The sequence below is a fragment of the Primulina tabacum genome, chromosome 2 (assembly GCF_025594145.1).
Source record: "Primulina tabacum isolate GXHZ01 chromosome 2, ASM2559414v2, whole genome shotgun sequence".
Classification (NCBI taxonomy): domain Eukaryota; kingdom Viridiplantae; phylum Streptophyta; class Magnoliopsida; order Lamiales; family Gesneriaceae; genus Primulina; species Primulina tabacum.
In genome coordinates this window covers 3,370,063-3,388,257 of record NC_134551.1, presented here as the reverse complement: position 1 = coordinate 3,388,257, position 18,195 = coordinate 3,370,063, and the positions used below count along the sequence as shown (strand labels likewise).

The following is an 18,195-nucleotide window of genomic DNA, read 5'->3' as shown; positions in this document are numbered from 1 at the left end:
ATTTAGATAGATGCACTGGAGGCAAAAATATCTAAAATAGATCTTTTGTGAGACGATCTCACGAATCTTTATCTGTGAGACGATTCAATCCTACCGATATTCACAATAAAAAGTAATATTGTTAGTACAAAAAGTAATAATTTTTCATGGATGACACAAATAAGAGATCTATCTCACAAAATACGACCCGTGAAAGCGTCTCACACAAGTTTTTGCCAAATATTTAAAACATTGTTTTGGGATGATAAGATAAAATACCAATATTATTTTGGTTATTTCGAAATAAGGCTGAAGTTTTAAGGTTTCTTCTGGCTAAACGAAACAAATTCCCAGGAGGTTTGAACTGATCACCTGGACCTCTTTATAACAAGCAAGGAGATTGCTGACCGTCATGGTTGGGCTTAGATTCCTGGCTAAAGATTTTGTATTTTGAATATTTTAAACTTATTTTCAATTTAAATTATTCCATCGGTACTGCGATTTCATCTTCTCATTAATACTCAAATACACAAAAATTAAAAACGAAGAATGAATGCCATTCAACACAACAGGCTTACTCATCAAGATGATGAAAATATATTTATTCAAAATTACATAAATGTTGTGGTATATCACATAAGAATTCGTTATTTAGAGTAGCACAATACGTATTGTTTCATTTTAGCGTATTATTCAACATAGTTTTATTTCTTTACAGCAGATAGTTTTCACAAATTCATGGGATAATAGAATGCATGTGGGAGGGGTGATTGTACTGCTCCAACGCTCCATGGATACCCGATTTCTTGATCCGTGAACACATTGTCATCGAATCCATTGAGTGAAAATATATTCAAATTTTGCAATTCTGGACTGAAAGTTGAGGTGTTTTGTATTTTTGGCATGACCTGGTCCTGGATTTTTATCCTTTTACGACCCCGGAATTCATCTGTGGAACTTATTTCCGCGGTGTCAACTTCATCGGAATTGGACTCGAATTCCTTGGGACTTGACTGATCAGACTCCTCACTGAGGGAAGGGAGAGATAACATGGGAGAAAAGGGCATTATTGGTTTAGTGGTAGGACTCCTGTTCTTCAATTCCTCCTTTATCCTGTCCAAAAATCTTCCTTGTGCTTCAATTTTCAGCTTCAAACTTTTCTGGACCTGTAGAGTGAATCGTTTTCTGTTTTCTTTTTACTGCTTCTCACTAAAATTGTTATTTTCGATCGATCCATTTTTTAGCTTAAGCCTACTACTATGTTATTTTATTGGAAATATATATTTATATGTATATGTGGTTATTATAAAGTACAAAGACATATATAATATGCATATCCTTTACACATATAATATCATTAATCATAAATAAAAACATTAAATAATTATATATTCCTTAATATTTTCATGAGTTCGACACAAGGCTTACCTCGTTCTGATCGCTCAATCGCCTCTGTGCTTCCTTTTGCATTTGTAATGCCTCAGCTAGCTGGACGCCCCTAATAGAATATGCATATACAACTTGTCATTGACTGTAACAGATAATAGATTCAAAATCAATCTCCTAAATCGGGAAAAACTCACGATGTTACACCGAAGTTCGGCAGCATCTCGGATATACTTCTCCTTTCAGATTTACCTCCTGGTGGTTGTGTAATAGAGGAAAAACAATGATTTTAAAAAGAGAGCAGCAAAAAATTAAAAGATTTTAGATGGTCAATTAGAATTTTACTGGTGTGATCTTCTTCTCGAGTGAAAACCGACATCCTGTACTTCTGTTCAAATTAAAAGAACCATTGAGGGAGAAAATATTAAAAAAGAACATAGAACTAGCAGATATTTTCATGGTTTCATGATTTTGATCGATATCCTTTTTATAAAGTTGCACTTCTGTCCACGCAAACAAAAATTTAAGAATCGAACACGGAACCCCCTACGTTAAATTCGCAAATACCCACAAAATTACCAGTTTGAAAAAGGAAGTAAGCCACAGTAGAGAGTATTTAAAAAATGTAAAAAAGTTAACAGTCTATATGTTCTAATATATATATATATATATATATATATAGAGAGAGAGAGAGAGAACCTGCAAGTGACTCTTGACATGAAAGATGGTCAATCCAGGAACTGCCATAGCCCTCAAAATACCTTTCGGTGTAGCCCCTGGGACCCAAAAAATACAACCATAGTTTGAGCCGTGTTAAAATAGAGAGAATGAAAGATAAAGGCGCATATACTTCGAAGTTTAATATAACTTTTGATCATACACATAAATTTTACTTACTATCTGGACCTCCAATCTGATTGACCGCCTTTTCAAACATATCATGCAATTCGTTGGTCCATTTCAACCTCTCCTTTGATGAATTATTAGACCGACTGGATCCCATGTCGCAGTGGGACGGCCTGGTGACCCTACCTGGCAAATGGCGTTGAATTTAGATATTTGATTATAAAGGTTGCTGAAAGAGAAAAATAAATATAAAACCAGTTGACAGGAAAAGTCAGTCGATAGGAACAAAGAAGAATGGTTGGATGTTAAGATACCAAAAAATGTTTAGTAGCTGTCGGAGCAAACCAAGCAAGGCAGAGAAGTCTGAAGATTCTCAAATTCAGCATCATTTTTCTCTTGTTTATATCACCTGGTGAAGAAACCTAAAAATACAACAGGAACAAGTTCCAATCAGCAACAGCTCAGTGTGGCTACTTGCTGCTTTTCCCACTTGAAATTTTCCTAAACATCAACAATAACAAGACAAAGAAAGGATCCTGTAACTGAAAGATAAAGGAAAACTTTTCATCCTGGTCGTACCATATCATCCAAAATATAATTTCCATTTAGCTGAAATATTAATTGATTTATAATAGAAATGAAATACCTCGAATTCAAGAGAACATAAGATATAAAAATCAACCCACTAACATAAGAAAATATGTCATTTAAACCAATAATACCATCGTATCTCAATAAATCAAAGATTCCTAAACTATAGGTATAACATTGAGGTAAAGGAATATGAAAGACTTTAGCCACTTCACAATCAACTGTTCTTAACATCACAAACACACACTGTTGATTTTCAGTAGATGCAGCGATTGCTACTGCCTGCCCCGTTTCAAGCAGGATGGGCATTTATATTGCTTTATGCTCTCAGCTTTAGCAGGTGTTATTTTCACGCACTTCCCATGGAACCACCGCTCACAGATGTCACAGCCAATCCAGAACTCATCAGCATTGTAATTTCCACCACAGCTTCCACAGAGAGTTTCACTGTGGTCATCGTTTTCCTCCTCTTCCTCGTAGCTTTCTTCAGCCAGTTTAGGATTGCTTTTAGCTTGTCCGTCAATGGATCTCTGAAATCGAAAGAAAATTGCCTAGCTCAAACAAAGAATAACTTAACCTGAGAAATAAGGCTCGGAAATTTCCGTTTTAAATTTTACTTCAATTTTCAGATATCCTTTAACATGGGTTTTACATCGAAATGACTTCAAGCCACACTATATATTAGGGTAACAGTCACTAGACGCAAAAGGCGAATGTACAAAGTGAGAAACGCACTTTATTTTAATGAAATGCCTCAAGGAATAATCTACTATAATTAAAATACCTAAAGAAAATTTCATCATGTATAAAAAATATGCACTTTATAAACTGATAGGCAATAAAAAATAATCAGTCTACGAGCAAAAATGTAGATTATTATCTTATATTTTATCTTGGAATTATTATCTCTACATTAAAGGAATATTTCAAAGATGCCTTGAGCCTTTAAAACACAGCTGAGGTTGGGCATTCAATGCCAATGTGTAATTCATCGAACGGCTGCACTATTGGCTTGGGTTGAGATGTAGGCTGAGCCTCATGGAGCCTTGAGCCTAGGTTCATGCCTTGTGGCTTTTAATAAGCTAGGATTATAAAGGAGGAAAGGTGAAGAACAAAAGATTCAACAGTAATAAAATTAAACGAGTGGTCGGTCCTATTTCAACCTTTGTGCTGCCACGAGATCTGCTTCCAGTATCTGCATTGGGCTTGTCTTTCACAGGCTTCCTCTCAGTTACAACTTCGAAGACTGTTGGTAGATCATTGATCAAGCTGAACAGTCGTTTCCTGCAAGCACCGTGAACATATTAGGTACAACTAAACACACTTCTTGGTCTATGCTATACATACCCAACTGAGGCTCCCTCTGCAAAAAGACACGTATCTTCTAGAAAAACAAACTAAACAATAATATTTATCAATAGAAAGATGATATGTACCTTTCATTGCGGTTCAGCCTGGCTCCAAGATAGAAAGCCACGGAGAGCAACCAACAATCACTGTGCACAGCAATTAATGAAAGCCAATCTCTTCGATTCATTCCATCCCTAGCGAAATTGATTCCAAGGGCTGGTTCTGGAAGCTCCGGTGGAACTTCCTCAGCTGGAAGATTTACTTCCCATGCTTCATTAGGGTGCCCATATAGACACAAATTTTCTTTCTCTACATCAAAGTAAAATACGAAATACAGCATGTAAAACTACAGAAATTAAATTAGAAGTTAAACATTACATATAAAAAAGTACTTAGATAAAATGGATTGCTGTAAGAGATAGCATATGCCTATTACAGATGCGATGCCCACTTAATTCTGTTCATTACAGTCGTTATCTTACCTAACAGTGGGAGTCACAAAATATTACATCAAAAAACCCCGCAACTCCAAAGATTCTTACAACAGTACACAACTCAGTAGAGTATATAATCAATAGTTATCGAATTAGGTTTCCCGAAAGAATCTAGAACAGCAAAGAACTTAACAAACATCAAAATCTACATAATTAACAAAAATAAAAGCAGGGATATTTCCCGCTAACAGTTAGAGAACAACCAGAGGCCAAATATACACACTTCTTTCTTTTCGAATTCCAAATTACTATTATCTAAAACCAAAAAAATCAGATTAATAATGATAGAGAAATTACTAAAAATACGCAGCCTTCAACAACCCCCACCCAACAAAAAACAGCAACAATGTAAATATATTTATCGATGAAACAATCCGAAGCCAAGTCCAAAAAAAGCAAAACTTACACACAAATGACACAGAGACCTAATTTAAATTCATGAGCTAAATAAACTAAATCTGAACTGAAAGTAATTTACCTGGATCGCAAATCCCGTAAAATTCATCCACATCTGAGAAACCAAAAACAAACAAAAATAATTTCAATATCAACAAATTGAAACGCGTCAGATTTTGGCCTGAATTTAGACATATCGTTTAGCTTAAAATACCATAAATTAACGCACGAAGAATTCCAGCACGACGAGCGCTGTAATCTTTGAAGATCTCCTCTACAGTTCGGGCACTTGAAGAAACTGATGCCATCTGCTGTAGTGATGCTCAAGATCTGAAATTTTATTGACCAAATGCTTAGAATTTTGCTTATAGGAATTGAAAGAACTGTATAAGTAAGGAATTGCAGAAAAAAGGGGGAGGGGCCGAGAGGAGAGACGTTGGTGTGCCCGTAACTACAGAATAAAAACGGAGGAGAACGATGTCGTTTTATATTTGCCCTTCCACTCCGTTGACCCTTTTATAACGGCGTCGTTTGTCTCTGTGCCTGTTTTACTTCTTCCACTCCTTTGGGCTTCTTTATTTTTCTTTTTGGCCTTTTTAAAGCATTTACAATTACAATTTTTTAGCCAGATTTTCGAAATGTGAATTTTCTTTTATTTTTTGCTGAACATATTTGAATAAAGTTGTTCTGAAATGTGATTTGGAAAGAATAATACATATAATTTTACAAAATTGAGGACTTTAATAAAAGGGATTAAAAAATAATATTAATTTATCACTTTTAACAGTCAACTTGATGTTAGTCAAAGAAGTTATTCAGGGATTTACTTCTATTTCGAGAGGATATGAGTTGTATTCTCTGCGGGAGTTAAGGAGATGTTAGATCATTTTTACTATTTGGATGTCTTCCGTTTTCCTTTATGGAGGGAATTCCCCCGAGGGAATTCCCCCCAATATGAAAGAGATATTCTTTAGGATCAAAGTTAATGTCTATGGATGTCTTTACTTTCATTGTTCCAGCTGAGCCGCAGTTCATACTCATGCACCGTCACTTATAAAATATTTTGTCTCTAGAAAGTGGTTTCTTTTGCTTCTCTCAAACTCGAACTCTAAACCTCCAGACTTTAGTACTTAGATTCTCGTTGTGTTGTTATTAATTGGGCTACAATCTACATCCCTTGATCGTTAAAGTCGGCTTATGAAATCAACATGTGGTTCAAAATCATAAAGATGTAACATGTATAAATCATCATTTTAACTTCAGAGAGACTGGAAAATACCAAAAACATATTATATCTCTACTTGAAGGGTTAGGAAATCTCTGGCGAGTAATTGCCCAGAACCGTCCGTTGGTAAAAAAAATATTTGAAGGGTTAGGAAATCTCCGGCGAGTAATTGCCCAGAACCGTCCTTGCAAAATTACGTCCAATAAGAGTAGGACTGAACCTCCTGCTAAAACCAAACAAATATTTTTTTTACCAACCGAACCGGTCGATTTTTTTTATTAAGACCTAACAAATAGACCAAAATTACCTGATTTTTTAAGGGGAAAATAAAATTGACAAAAACTTGTGTGAGACGCTCTCACGGATTGTATTCTGTGAGACAGATCTCTTATTTGGGTTATTCATGAAAAAATATTACTTTTTTATGATAAGAGTATTAATTTTTATTGTGAATATCGGTAGGATTGACTCGTCTCATAGATAAAGATTCGTGAGACAGCCTCACAAGAGACTGTACTCAAAAAAATTAGGTTTTTCAATTTTTTGTCAAACCCGAACTAACAAGTTTTTTTTGAAAAACTAAAAAATATTCGAGGCTTTTTCAAATTAGTCCTTCTAGCCATCATTTTTATCACAATTATAATAAAATTGGGCGTTGGTTTAGGCCCAATATCAGATTTTTTTTGAAAAAGCTCAACACAAAAAATCACTTTGAAAGTCAGGTCCTATAATAATTTTATTTTTTATATATATATACTATATTATTAAGTGTAAGGACGTAATAATAACTATCTAGAGAGGACACCAACTTTTGTTTTCCAATTTTACCTTTACATGACACTAATATTATATTTTTGTTTTTTGTTTTGTTTTTTTTTTTTCAAATTTCAACCCACTTTTATATTTTTTATTTCAATCATTCAAATATCAATTTAGTCTCTTCATAATTTGTCAAATTTCACTTTATTTCATCGATAATGATAAAAAAGATTATACACACACGCATCGCGTGTGCAGAGTAACTAGTATATATATAAAAATATTAACCGATTTTTAAAATTTAAAACCGAAACTGAACCGATAAACAGAATTAACCTGTATTTCTTAAAAATACAAACTTCCGATTTAACCAAAACGAATTTCAAATTTTATTAGGCTCGGACGATAATTAAGGTTAGCCCGAGATTTTTCTCACCTCTAAATAGTAGCCTTTGATTTGAGAAGCTGCTTTGCGAATTACAACCATTAATACTCAATAACCAATTTGATTTCTTCGTTTGGAGATATACAAAATAAAAATTGCGGATGTCGAGCTCCAAGATTTTCAAACTTAAGCGAGATTAGCACATGCTTAAGCGTGAAAAAGCATTTTTTATTTTTAGTGTAATTGTAATTATCTCAAACTAATAAATAAATAAAATAATACATAAATATGCTAAATTTAAATCTGATGCATTAATTCTCATATTCATAAAAGTATAAAAATCTCAAAATTGCAATATTTATTTTTTTTGCAATTAGATCACATTAAAAAATGCTACATATTTGTTAAATCATTATCAGACATGCTTAATCAATTATAATTTAAAAATAAACATCTAAATTATAAACCTAATTTATTATTTTAAAATAAAAAGACATACCTTCAAAATCAAAAAATTTAAAAATAAATAGATGCAATTAATTGTGCTTAAGCACACTTAATTAAACTCCTTAATTACACTTAATTCGGTCAAACTACAGTTTAATCGTTTTTTTCCGGTTTTCTCCGAAGCGGGGCGTTTTTTTCGAGCTTCAAGCTTAAGCGGGCTTTTTAGAACAATGGTTTTCAGCACTCATGCATGTGTGGCGTTATAAATGAAGCAAGATCCGAGTGACTCTCCAAATGAACTGATCATGAAGACTACTACAAGCAATATGGTCTGACACGACTTAGATTCGATGAATACTGTCCCTACTGTATCAAGACGAATTTTTCCAGCGTGCTTATGTCATCACTCACACACACCCTAAGAAACTTCCCAGAAGGTCACTTATCCCAAAATTGTCCCAAGTCAAACACGCTCAATTTGGAATTCCTATGTGATGAGCTACCGAAAAGAAGATGTAATTTCTTGATATGAGTAGTACATATCAAATTTTCTAAGCCTTCCTCAACTGACAGTCTTATACCTGAACAGTTTTGGACTCCCTCTTCTTCCGGTGTGATATCGATTCATTTATTTCCCTTCATCTAGAAGCTTGCCAGGAGTCGCTCATTGTCCGTGCAACCTCATGGCATCGGTGATCACCCCCGCTCTCTTCGGTCCCGGATCTCACATGATCTCTTCACTCGTTCTTACTCTTTTTTTGCTCCTGGGCAGCTTCTGCTTATGGACATGAACATTTTCTAGAATGTCCCGATTATGAATTCAAAAACTTTACCTAGTTCAAAAACACTGTTCACACCCCGAGAAAGTCCTCCTACTAATCTATCCTGGAATCTTCTGTCCAGAACCTAAGATTCAAGTCGGAGTCTACTCCAACACAGCTAGTTATCATAACCCCAGGATAAAAAAAAATCATATCCCACTGGTTATTCGTTGTGCCGAAGAAAATGGCTTGCAGATTAGAGTTAGAAGTGGCGGCCATGCATTTGATTCTTGATATGATTTAGCTCGTTCAAATTTCAATTGATGCTGAGCAGAAAACTGCATGGGTTCGATCCGGAGCAACTCTAGGCTCTTGTATTGTAGAATTGCAGAGAGAAGACGATAAATGGGGTTTCCTGGTGGTCGTTGAGGAGAAATGAATGATATCTTAGAATCCAACGTTCAACCTATATATACTACACCGGATGATGGACGTCACATATTATTAATTTGAATTTATGGTTTGCATTAAAATATATAGAGAGTAACATTCTCGATGTAACACTGATTTATCTTAAAATCGATTTTTTTCATAGCTAAAATTGAATATGTTATATTTTAGACATGTAGCATAAGAAGCAAATAATACATATGTATGTCGAGTGGGTCAAAAAGATTATCAGTTACATGACTCCTTACATTTCAAGTTCCCTAGAGCGTCGTTCATAATTGTCACAACGACAATAAAACCATTCTTTTATTAGAGACATGTGTATTTCTAATGAAATCGATAAAAATTTGAATCACTTGACGCATTAAAGTCATCTGATATATTTAAATCCGCACATCATGTGAAAATGTATAATTAAAGACAAAGATAGGACGTAAAACAATATGAAATTTTGAGTCCTGCATGAAAAAAAGTTTGAACATACCAGGAATATAAGATAAATGAAAAAAAAATGAAAAATTCAAATAATTTTCCTAAAAACAGTATCCATGTCAATAACACTGCGAATCATCTTTAGTGAAAGTTGTTGTCCAACCAAACTCAGTTCAATCTGATGAATGTTTGTCTATTTTGCTTTTTTATCCAAAAATCTCGTGGTTATGATCAAATTTTTGGAGCACAAAATCAAGTTGATCAGCTAACTTAGTGGAAATATGAACTTTTTTTTTCTCGATTCGCGTCTCTCTTTACCTTTTTTTCTTGCTTAAACTCGACCTCTTCCATTATTGAGTTTTTCATAACTTCTTGATTTTTTAACATTATTATAAATATCATTTCGAAACTCTCCATCTAACTCACATATCAAGCTTTTGTATTATTGTTCAAATTATTATGAGCCAATTGATCCTCTGATGTTGCTATTGCAACATTTTCCGTTGTTATAAAACCTTTAAATACATATCCCAATAAATCTAAATTATAGGGCCTCTAATCATAAATTTCTATGCTCGGGATTTTCCTGTATTGTAACACAAAAATAAACAAAAAAATGATAAATAATTTAAAATGTATTATAAAAATGATGTATCTTAATATTCTCCCCACACCAATTATTATCAACTTGCATGTAGAGATGATCTCGAGATTGGAATTAATAACAATACATCTATTTCCACTATAAATAGATGAATGGAGGAGGGGAAAGTTTTTGCATTTTAAAATACCATTAATGCCCTCAATTTGTTTATTGGACTGAAATCTCTGAAATGGGATATTTATTTTTGGAAATAATGAAGGGCGATTTGGGGAATAAAATTGTGTTTTACCATTAATTAGCACATCATTAGAGAGGGGATAAAATTGATAATTTTTGTGAACTTTTGATAATCTTTTATAATTTTTTTTAAAAATACTACTTCGGGCCAATATATATAGTTTAGAGGTGTCAAAATCAGACACGACCCACTAACTCGATACGGTTCAACCCGAAAAAATCAGATTTGAGTTTGGGGTTTTCGGGTTCGGGTCAGATTGGGTTGGGTTGGGGTTGACCCGAAAATTTTATTTTTTTAAAAAAATATATAATTAATAAATATTACCTACATTTTTATATATTATACGTCTACAAAAATATTTATTGTATATTTATATCATAAATTTTCATAATTTAATATTTATTTTGAACATTATTTATTTTTTAAACAATTGTTTGTTTGATTTAGTAAATATACTTATTTTTCTACAATTACACTTTAAATTTAAATCATATATATGAGAGATATTTTATTATTATGTGTTTAAATTAAAATATTAGTCTTATTATTTTTGAATTTTATTTTAAAAAAATTTATAAAAAATTCAAAATCAAGATATAAGGGTTGATCGGGTTGATTCGGGTTCAGGTTCGGGTTGAGAATTTTTGGGTTTGGGTTGGATTCGAGTTGGGCAATTTTTGAATTGTATTATTGTTTAACTCGACTCGACTCAACGAACCCATCCTTAATTGACACCTTCACCAACTAATTTATGAAGAAATTTAAATACTGTACGATGCTGAGTTGAAACTAGCTTGGGAGCAGCATCAGAATATGAGAAACCATATAAAAAAACTGTACGATGATGAATGCCCGTGACAGATAAGAAAGAAAGGGGACAAAAAAGGTTGTCCATTCGAAGCATTACAATTGGAATTATATATTTCATATTTTATTATATTTTCTTTTTCACGTTCATTTCATCGTGGGAAAACGCCAAGTCAAAAACGGCAACTATCTTTATTTTTAATTATTTTTTTTTTGAAAAAAGACCATGTTTTTTTTACAAAAAAAAAATTTACTATGTCGCGTGGTAGCCAAATCAGGCCGAAGCACCGGTACGGTCACATACCACGTATGAAAATTTTCATTCATTCTTGATCAATAAGTTTTATGTTTAATACTTTTTCGAATTCTAACAAATCAATATCAGATTTTAAAAAACTAAGATGATGAGTTGATTTGTTTGATAGTTCGAAAACAGTACATTTCACCTTTGTTGACGTATATTTATTTTTTTATATATTATCATATGATAAAATAATTGTTTTATATTTGAGTTGATGATCATTTATCATAATATAATTTTTATATAAATATAATTGTTTTTTTAAAAAAAAAATCAATAAAATAAAAATAATCTTGAAATGAAAGTGATTACATAATCGAATTTATTAATGTAGTTGGACTGAAAAACAAGTAAAATTTATTTTTTAACTTGAACATATTTTAATATTTCAATTTATAAGTATTCCATTTATCAATCAAGTAATTTATCGTAATTCATATATTAATTTTTCAATTAATAATAATTCTTATACCAAAATAAATTTTAATCTATAAATAGTTTACGATGATGGATGTAAGAACGGGGACAGAAATGATTGTCCATTCAAAACAATATATATCTATATACAGTGGACTTAAAGCTCGAGCTGGATTGAAAATAAATAAATGTTAGATCCTTCATATTTTATCATATTCTTTTTCACGTTCGTTTTAGTGGTAGGACAACGTCAGGTCAATGGTAGCTGTGTTTATTTATTTAATGACATAGTGGGAACAGATGATATAATAACATTGAATAGAAAGAGGACGAGTATGGGGTTAGTGTGTCTGAATTGGGAGTGGATGCTATATTTGGGGAACTTTTCACCAATAAAAAGGAGAAGATTTTGGCCGCCAGGTTAAAGAAAAAATCTGCAATCGTAGCCGTAGCGGGTATGTTATGTTCTCTTGTCAAATATAAAGAGGTTTCTTGATTTAGTATTATTTATCTCTGCTTGATTTTAATCTTGTCCAGTTTCCTGGTTCAAGAAGATCTGGTTTGTGACTTAGCTCTCTATTTCATTGTTTGTCGATGTTTTTCAGCAATCGTTATTGCAGAAGCTGACGCGGGGGGGTTGAGTGGACGGCAATGAAAAGCTTTGTCCGCATTTCTTGTAAAGATTGGACCTTTTTGCGTTCATTCCATCTTTTTGTTGATTTCATGTGTGCAATGTAGTCTGACTCTTAATTTTTTCCTATCTATGTTTCTTTGTTGCAGCGCTGCTATGGGCTGACATACTAGTGGGTTACGCTTTGTTTGCAATGCAAAATTATTTAACTGATGTTTGGAAACTGGACGTCACTCATGCTGCTGGGATTTTGAACATTTGGGGTGGAATTCACAGGATTTTACCCCTTTTTTTTCTCTTCCTCGTCGACGCTTTCCTTGGCAATTTCAAGATGCTTGTGATTTCCAGCGTAGCCTACAGCGTGGTGAGTCCATTGTTTGGCCTATGATGGAGCCTAAGTATGAAGATCTTCTTAAGTTCTTGGATCGCTACCTTTTGCAGGGTATTGGCTTCATCTCTATGTCAACGCCACCAGTCCTCGCCAATTCGACGGGCATGTGCAAAGAGTATGAGCCCCAATGTGTTGGCCACACACAGAAAGTTCTCTTTTACATTGGTATGGCATTGGTAGCTGTGGGAATATCTGGTAACCTTGTCTCTGTTAAAAGTTTCCTCGAGGAACAGGCTGAAAAACCAGGTCAAGGGAATGAAAGAATAGATTGTTTCAGAATACTTGGTTACATTTTAGTAGCACTTTTTCCTGTAGTTGGAGCTATTGCACTTCCTTACATAAAACCATGGTCGCTCCGATTTGGGATTCCCGCAATTTGCACTGCTGTGGCGATGTTTATGTTTTTTAGCGGTTGGTGCACTTACACGAAACCCGGTCCGAAGGGCAGTCCGTTAACTAATGTGTGCAGCGTCTTTGTGGCCTCAGCTTCCAATATATCGGTACCACTTCCCCTTGATGAGAGGGAGTTATACAATGAAAATGACCAAGAGCCTATGAGATTTACCCATACTCGGTGCCTCAGGTTCATTATCTGTTTGCTTTCTTGTTATAACGGCAATATTTGAAATGTGCTTCGGTTATAATTGTCTTCTTTTGCTGTAATTTAGGTGCCTGGAGAAGGCTGCGATCAGATTGTCAGACAAGAGTACGGCAGAACAAGCAAATTATAGATGGAGAGTTTGCACCGTAGCAGCAGTAGAAGAGGCGAAAATTGCGATTCGAATGATCCCGATGTGGCTGACCTTCATAGTTATAGGGATCATATCCTCCATCGCAAACACTTACTTCGTGGAGCAAGCGAATCACCTGAATCGCAAAATAGGAAAATGGAACGTGCCTCTCCCGATATTTCTATTGTTCTTTCAGCAGGCGAAGTGTATTTTCTCCTATCTATACACCAAAAGTTTAACCGCATTACAGAAATATGCACCCCCCACAGGCATTGCTTTGGCCATGATACTATCTGTGCTCTGTTGTATAACATCTGCCAAAATAGAGCTACGGAGATTAAAAGTGATTAGAAAACATGATTTACTCGACAAGCCCAATGATGATATTCCCATGAGTATATATTGGCTACTTTTCCAGTATTTTCTACTCGCTGGTGTAGATTCGTTATCTGAAAAAGGTATATCTTCGTTCTACGATGAACAAGCTCCCAAATCAATGAAAGGCTACCTGAACCACTTCAGCCAGGGAGTATCTGGTCTCGGATTCATGTTCAGTGTTCTTTCAGTTTATGCTGTCGGTAAAATCAGTGAAAAAGGAGGGAGACAAAACTGGTTTCAGCCTACTCTGAATAGGAGCCGTTTGGATAGGTATTATTGGGTGCTGGCTGCATTAAGTTCAGTGAACTTTGTTGTATACATTGTAGTGGCTTGCTGTTACAGATATAAACCACCACAACCACCGCAACAGTTGAACGATGAAGCTGCAGCGGCGGCTAATGGAGGAGGGGGCGATGGAGGAGGAGAATCTGCTTACTTATCATGTTGTTGCTAGATTTCCATGTTCTTTATCGTGTTTTCTTGGGTTATTTTCTTTTTGCCATTTATTTTGCTGTGTCACATGACTCACATCCAAGATTTTGTGTTTTTTTTTAAGTCCATCCAAATTTAGATGGGAAACTGCATTTCATTTCATTATTTGAGGTCAATTAATGTAATTTATTCTTGTCAATTAATATGAACTGAAGCACTCGAGTATTCATTATTTGAATAAGATTAAATTTTACTTTTGCAAGTGATAATGATTTTTTAAAAAAGTAATATTATGAAAGCTTCATGACTCCAAGATGAAAAAAATATTGTTTAAAAAAAAATAAGAAAAGAAAATAGCTTTCAAAGTTCCTGATATTACATCCTCGTTATGATTTTTAGCAGGCGATTTCATTCATTTAACTGGTCAAACTTGTTATATTGCATTAATTATGCAATCGGTGAAATCGTACAAAGTTTATATTAAATTATTATGTAATGATGCTTTTACCTATAAAAAATTACAAATGGGCATTGGCTCGGTACATGTACTTTACTCATGTTGCACCAAATGAATCCTTACAGGTGTATTTGATTTGAAAGATGATAAAAATTTATCTGAGGTAGTTTTATTGGTCGTATTTTGTAAGATGAGTCTCTTATTAGGGTTATCTATGAAAAAAATATTATTATTTATGCTAAGAGTATTATTTTTTATTGTGAATATCATCCGTCTCACAGATAAAGATTCGTAATACCGTCTCACAAGAAACCTACTTTGGAAATATTTAGATTTGATGAAATGTTTTTTTAGAAAGATTTCAAATGATCATGTGAGATTAATTTGATATCTACTATCATGATTATATAAATAACTTAGATTGTATTAGTGGAAATGAATTTGAAATTTATGAATTTTGATTATAGTTTTATTGTTGACAATGAAATAATATAACAAATATTGAATTCATATATTACTTATTTACACATTAGTTATATAAAATAATTATAATTTCAAAATGACACTATTATCGACTAATTTAAAAATATATCTTAATTAACACGAAAATAATAGAAACTTATAAATATCAACAACTCGGAGTACATCTGCCACTGTAACTCTCGGAATGAAAATGAGAACATATTTCTATAAACCTTGCAGTAAGTTTTCCCAAGTAAAAATTAAGTCTCGATGAAATATGAGTGATTGTGGATAGGCTCACAAAGTTCATGCCTCTATCACATGAACTTAAATATGGACAAATTGCATACTCTATACATGGCCAATATTGATTGATTGCATGGAATCCTAACAAGCATCTTAGCTGATAAAAAAGATTCGAGCCACATTCTTGAAGCTGGACGACTCATGTTCGAAGGGATCCTGGACAAAGATTTGTAATATGAGTAATCCATAGCTGAATTGTGCCTAGTAAAGACTATATACTTAGACAAAGGTCATCTCATATGTCAAGATTCAATGGTCCAATCAAACTGAAAGAGAAACTACACGAAAAAGAGAAAACGCAAAACGATATCCTTACCTTTTGAGACCGCTCAAATTCAAATTTCAAAGATGAAAATTCTAATAAAAGAGAGAGGAAAGTGAAGACCCTTAAATTTAGACTAAAATTTCAAAAAATGGCTCACTGCAATTTTGAAATTCCTGATTTGGGAGATCGAGTTTTCTTTCGAACTTTTGATAAGATGACACAATCTTGATATAAATATATTAAAATAAAGAAATTTGAAGATAGCATATCTCCACGATTTTCGAGAAAAACATATTTCCATTATTTTCAGGATAATACGTCTACATAGTGGTGGGAAAAAATACCGAAATATCGTATCGAAAAAATATCGAAATATCGTACCGAAAAAATATCGAAATTATCGAAAAAATCGAGATACCAAAAATTTCGGTACGGTATGAGAAAAAATTATTTTCGGTATACACCGAAATACCGAAAAAATTTCGGTATACCGAAAATGTTTTCGGCATACTGGAAAAATGTCGTTATACCGACAAATTTTCGGTGTCGATACGGTATCTGGTATGAACTTTTTCATATTGAAAGTTCGGTATACCGAATATGCGGTATACCGAATTTCCGGTATCGGTATGAAAAAATTTCATACCGATATTTACGGTACGGTATACCGTACCGTCCCACCCTTACATCTACATGACTTTCGAGATCAGCATATATAGCTTATCACCATCAGTAATCGAATTTTAAAATTTGAATTTTGGAGATGACATATTATCGAGATAACATGATAATCCTTCTCAGCTTCTATAAATAACCCTCAAGGTTGGAAGATATTCACACCAAAATTTTTGATGACAAAATTTTTGATGAGACAGATCTTTTACTTGGGTCATGCACGAAAAAATATTACTTTTTATGCTAATAGTATTACTTTTTATTGTGAAAATCGATAGGATTGACCGGTCTCACTGATAAAGATTCGTGAGAATGTCTCACAAGATATCTACTCTTCACCATATGCCTTTGGCACTAGATTAGAGTTTGAGTCCTCCTTCTCTAGTTTGTAATAAAAAAAACTACGGATGCGCCAAACGCACATACCAATCCAACGGACCTAATTTATTCTGACAACTCTATTGCCGATGATAAAAACAAAAGAATAAAACTAGCAAGTGATACACGTACGAAGTAGGTTTAATTTTGAGACAGTCTCACATGTCTATATTCGTGAGATAGATCGATCCGACTCATATTTAACATTAAAAGTAATATTTTTAACATAAAAATGATATTTTTATGTATAGAGTAGAGTTGGAGATGCATCTTACTTATTATCCGTAAAACTAATCGAGGAGTTCATCAAATAATATGTGTGTGTGTGTGTGTGTGTGTGTCTATATTCGTGAGATAGATCGACCCGAATCATATTTAACATTAAAAATAATATTTTTGACATAAAAATGATATTTTTTATGTATAGAGTAGAGTTGGAGATTCATCTTACTTATTATACGTAAAACTAATCGAGGAGTTCATCAAATAATATATATATACATATATATATATCTATGTATGTATGTATGTATGTATATATATGTGTCGAAAGTGATACCCTACACATCATTTGGTGTGTACCTCGGTGGGCGCCGCTGAGTTGACGTCCACCTCATTTTTTTTAGTTCTTTAATAGTTTTAAAAAAAATTTAAAAAAAATTTTAATGTGAACGACTGACATTGAACTCCACACTTCCCTTCTCTGCCATAATCCACACGCAAACGACACCTCCACCGAGCAACACCACCTCTGCCTCTCGCAGCCAAGAGAATCTCCCTCCCCGGAATCTCCGCCTCTCGAGATCTCAACTCAGGCGCCATCAGCACCCATCGAAATCTACCACAACCATATATCCCTCACCGGAATCGCCAAGACTCCCTAAATCTACAACCATCAATCCATCATCATCGTTTGCAACTCCGATCCACGTCGGGGCCAAGAGAAAGAGGCGATTGGGTGGTGATAGGAGGGGAGTGCAGTGTGGTCTGTGGTGCTGTGCGCGGTGGTGTGGCGGTGGCCTGGTGGTGTTGTGTGTGGGAGTGCTGGTGGTGGTGGCGTGGTGGAGGAACATGGACAAGCATTAGTGTTGTGTTATATAGATGTTAAACAGAATTTTTTTTAAAATCCAGCTAGCCGCCACATCACATGCCACATGGGCAAGTGCCATGGTCGCTCACTAAATGATGAGCAGGGTATAATAGCTATATATATATATATAT

General features: G+C 34.0%; 3 protein-coding genes across 5 annotated transcripts; 1 reads left to right on the top strand and 2 right to left on the bottom strand.

Annotated features, from left to right (window-relative positions):
- Positions 1 to 553: 553 nt before the first annotated feature.
- Positions 554 to 2,737, bottom strand: LOC142525798 (myb family transcription factor PHL5-like). The gene is made up of 7 exons (XM_075630090.1): positions 2,526 to 2,737; positions 2,263 to 2,397; positions 2,065 to 2,141; positions 1,711 to 1,753; positions 1,563 to 1,620; positions 1,408 to 1,477; positions 554 to 1,145 (listed from the first exon to the last, which is right to left on the bottom strand). The coding sequence occupies exons 2-7, from the start codon at positions 2,366 to 2,368 to the stop codon at positions 708 to 710; spliced, it is 792 nt and encodes a 263-aa protein (XP_075486205.1). The 5' UTR covers positions 2,369 to 2,397; positions 2,526 to 2,737; the 3' UTR covers positions 554 to 707.
- Positions 2,738 to 2,877: 140 nt separating this feature from the next.
- Positions 2,878 to 5,601, bottom strand: LOC142525805 (PHD finger protein ALFIN-LIKE 2-like). Of its 2 annotated transcripts, XM_075630101.1 has the most exons (6): positions 5,478 to 5,601; positions 5,257 to 5,372; positions 5,125 to 5,157; positions 4,239 to 4,461; positions 3,966 to 4,086; positions 2,878 to 3,332 (listed from the first exon to the last, which is right to left on the bottom strand). In XM_075630101.1, exons 2-6 carry the CDS (start codon positions 5,348 to 5,350, stop codon positions 3,078 to 3,080), a joined length of 726 nt encoding a protein of 241 aa, XP_075486216.1. In that variant the 5' UTR covers positions 5,351 to 5,372; positions 5,478 to 5,601; the 3' UTR covers positions 2,878 to 3,077. The 2 variants fall into 2 exon arrangements, with proteins under 2 accessions (XP_075486216.1, XP_075486212.1); XM_075630097.1 differs by having other exon boundaries at positions 5,257 to 5,517.
- A 6,563-nt stretch (positions 5,602 to 12,164) lies between these two features.
- On the top strand, positions 12,165 to 14,646 carry LOC142525790 (protein NRT1/ PTR FAMILY 5.5-like). Of its 2 annotated transcripts, none has more exons than XM_075630081.1 (5): positions 12,165 to 12,323; positions 12,474 to 12,544; positions 12,649 to 12,863; positions 12,941 to 13,473; positions 13,559 to 14,646. In XM_075630081.1, the coding sequence occupies exons 2-5, from the start codon at positions 12,520 to 12,522 to the stop codon at positions 14,451 to 14,453; spliced, it is 1,668 nt and encodes a 555-aa protein (XP_075486196.1). In that variant the 5' UTR covers positions 12,165 to 12,323; positions 12,474 to 12,519; the 3' UTR covers positions 14,454 to 14,646. The 2 variants fall into 2 exon arrangements, with proteins under 2 accessions (XP_075486196.1, XP_075486200.1); XM_075630085.1 differs by having other exon boundaries at positions 12,251 to 12,323; positions 12,406 to 12,544.
- Positions 14,647 to 18,195: the final 3,549 nt, after the last annotated feature.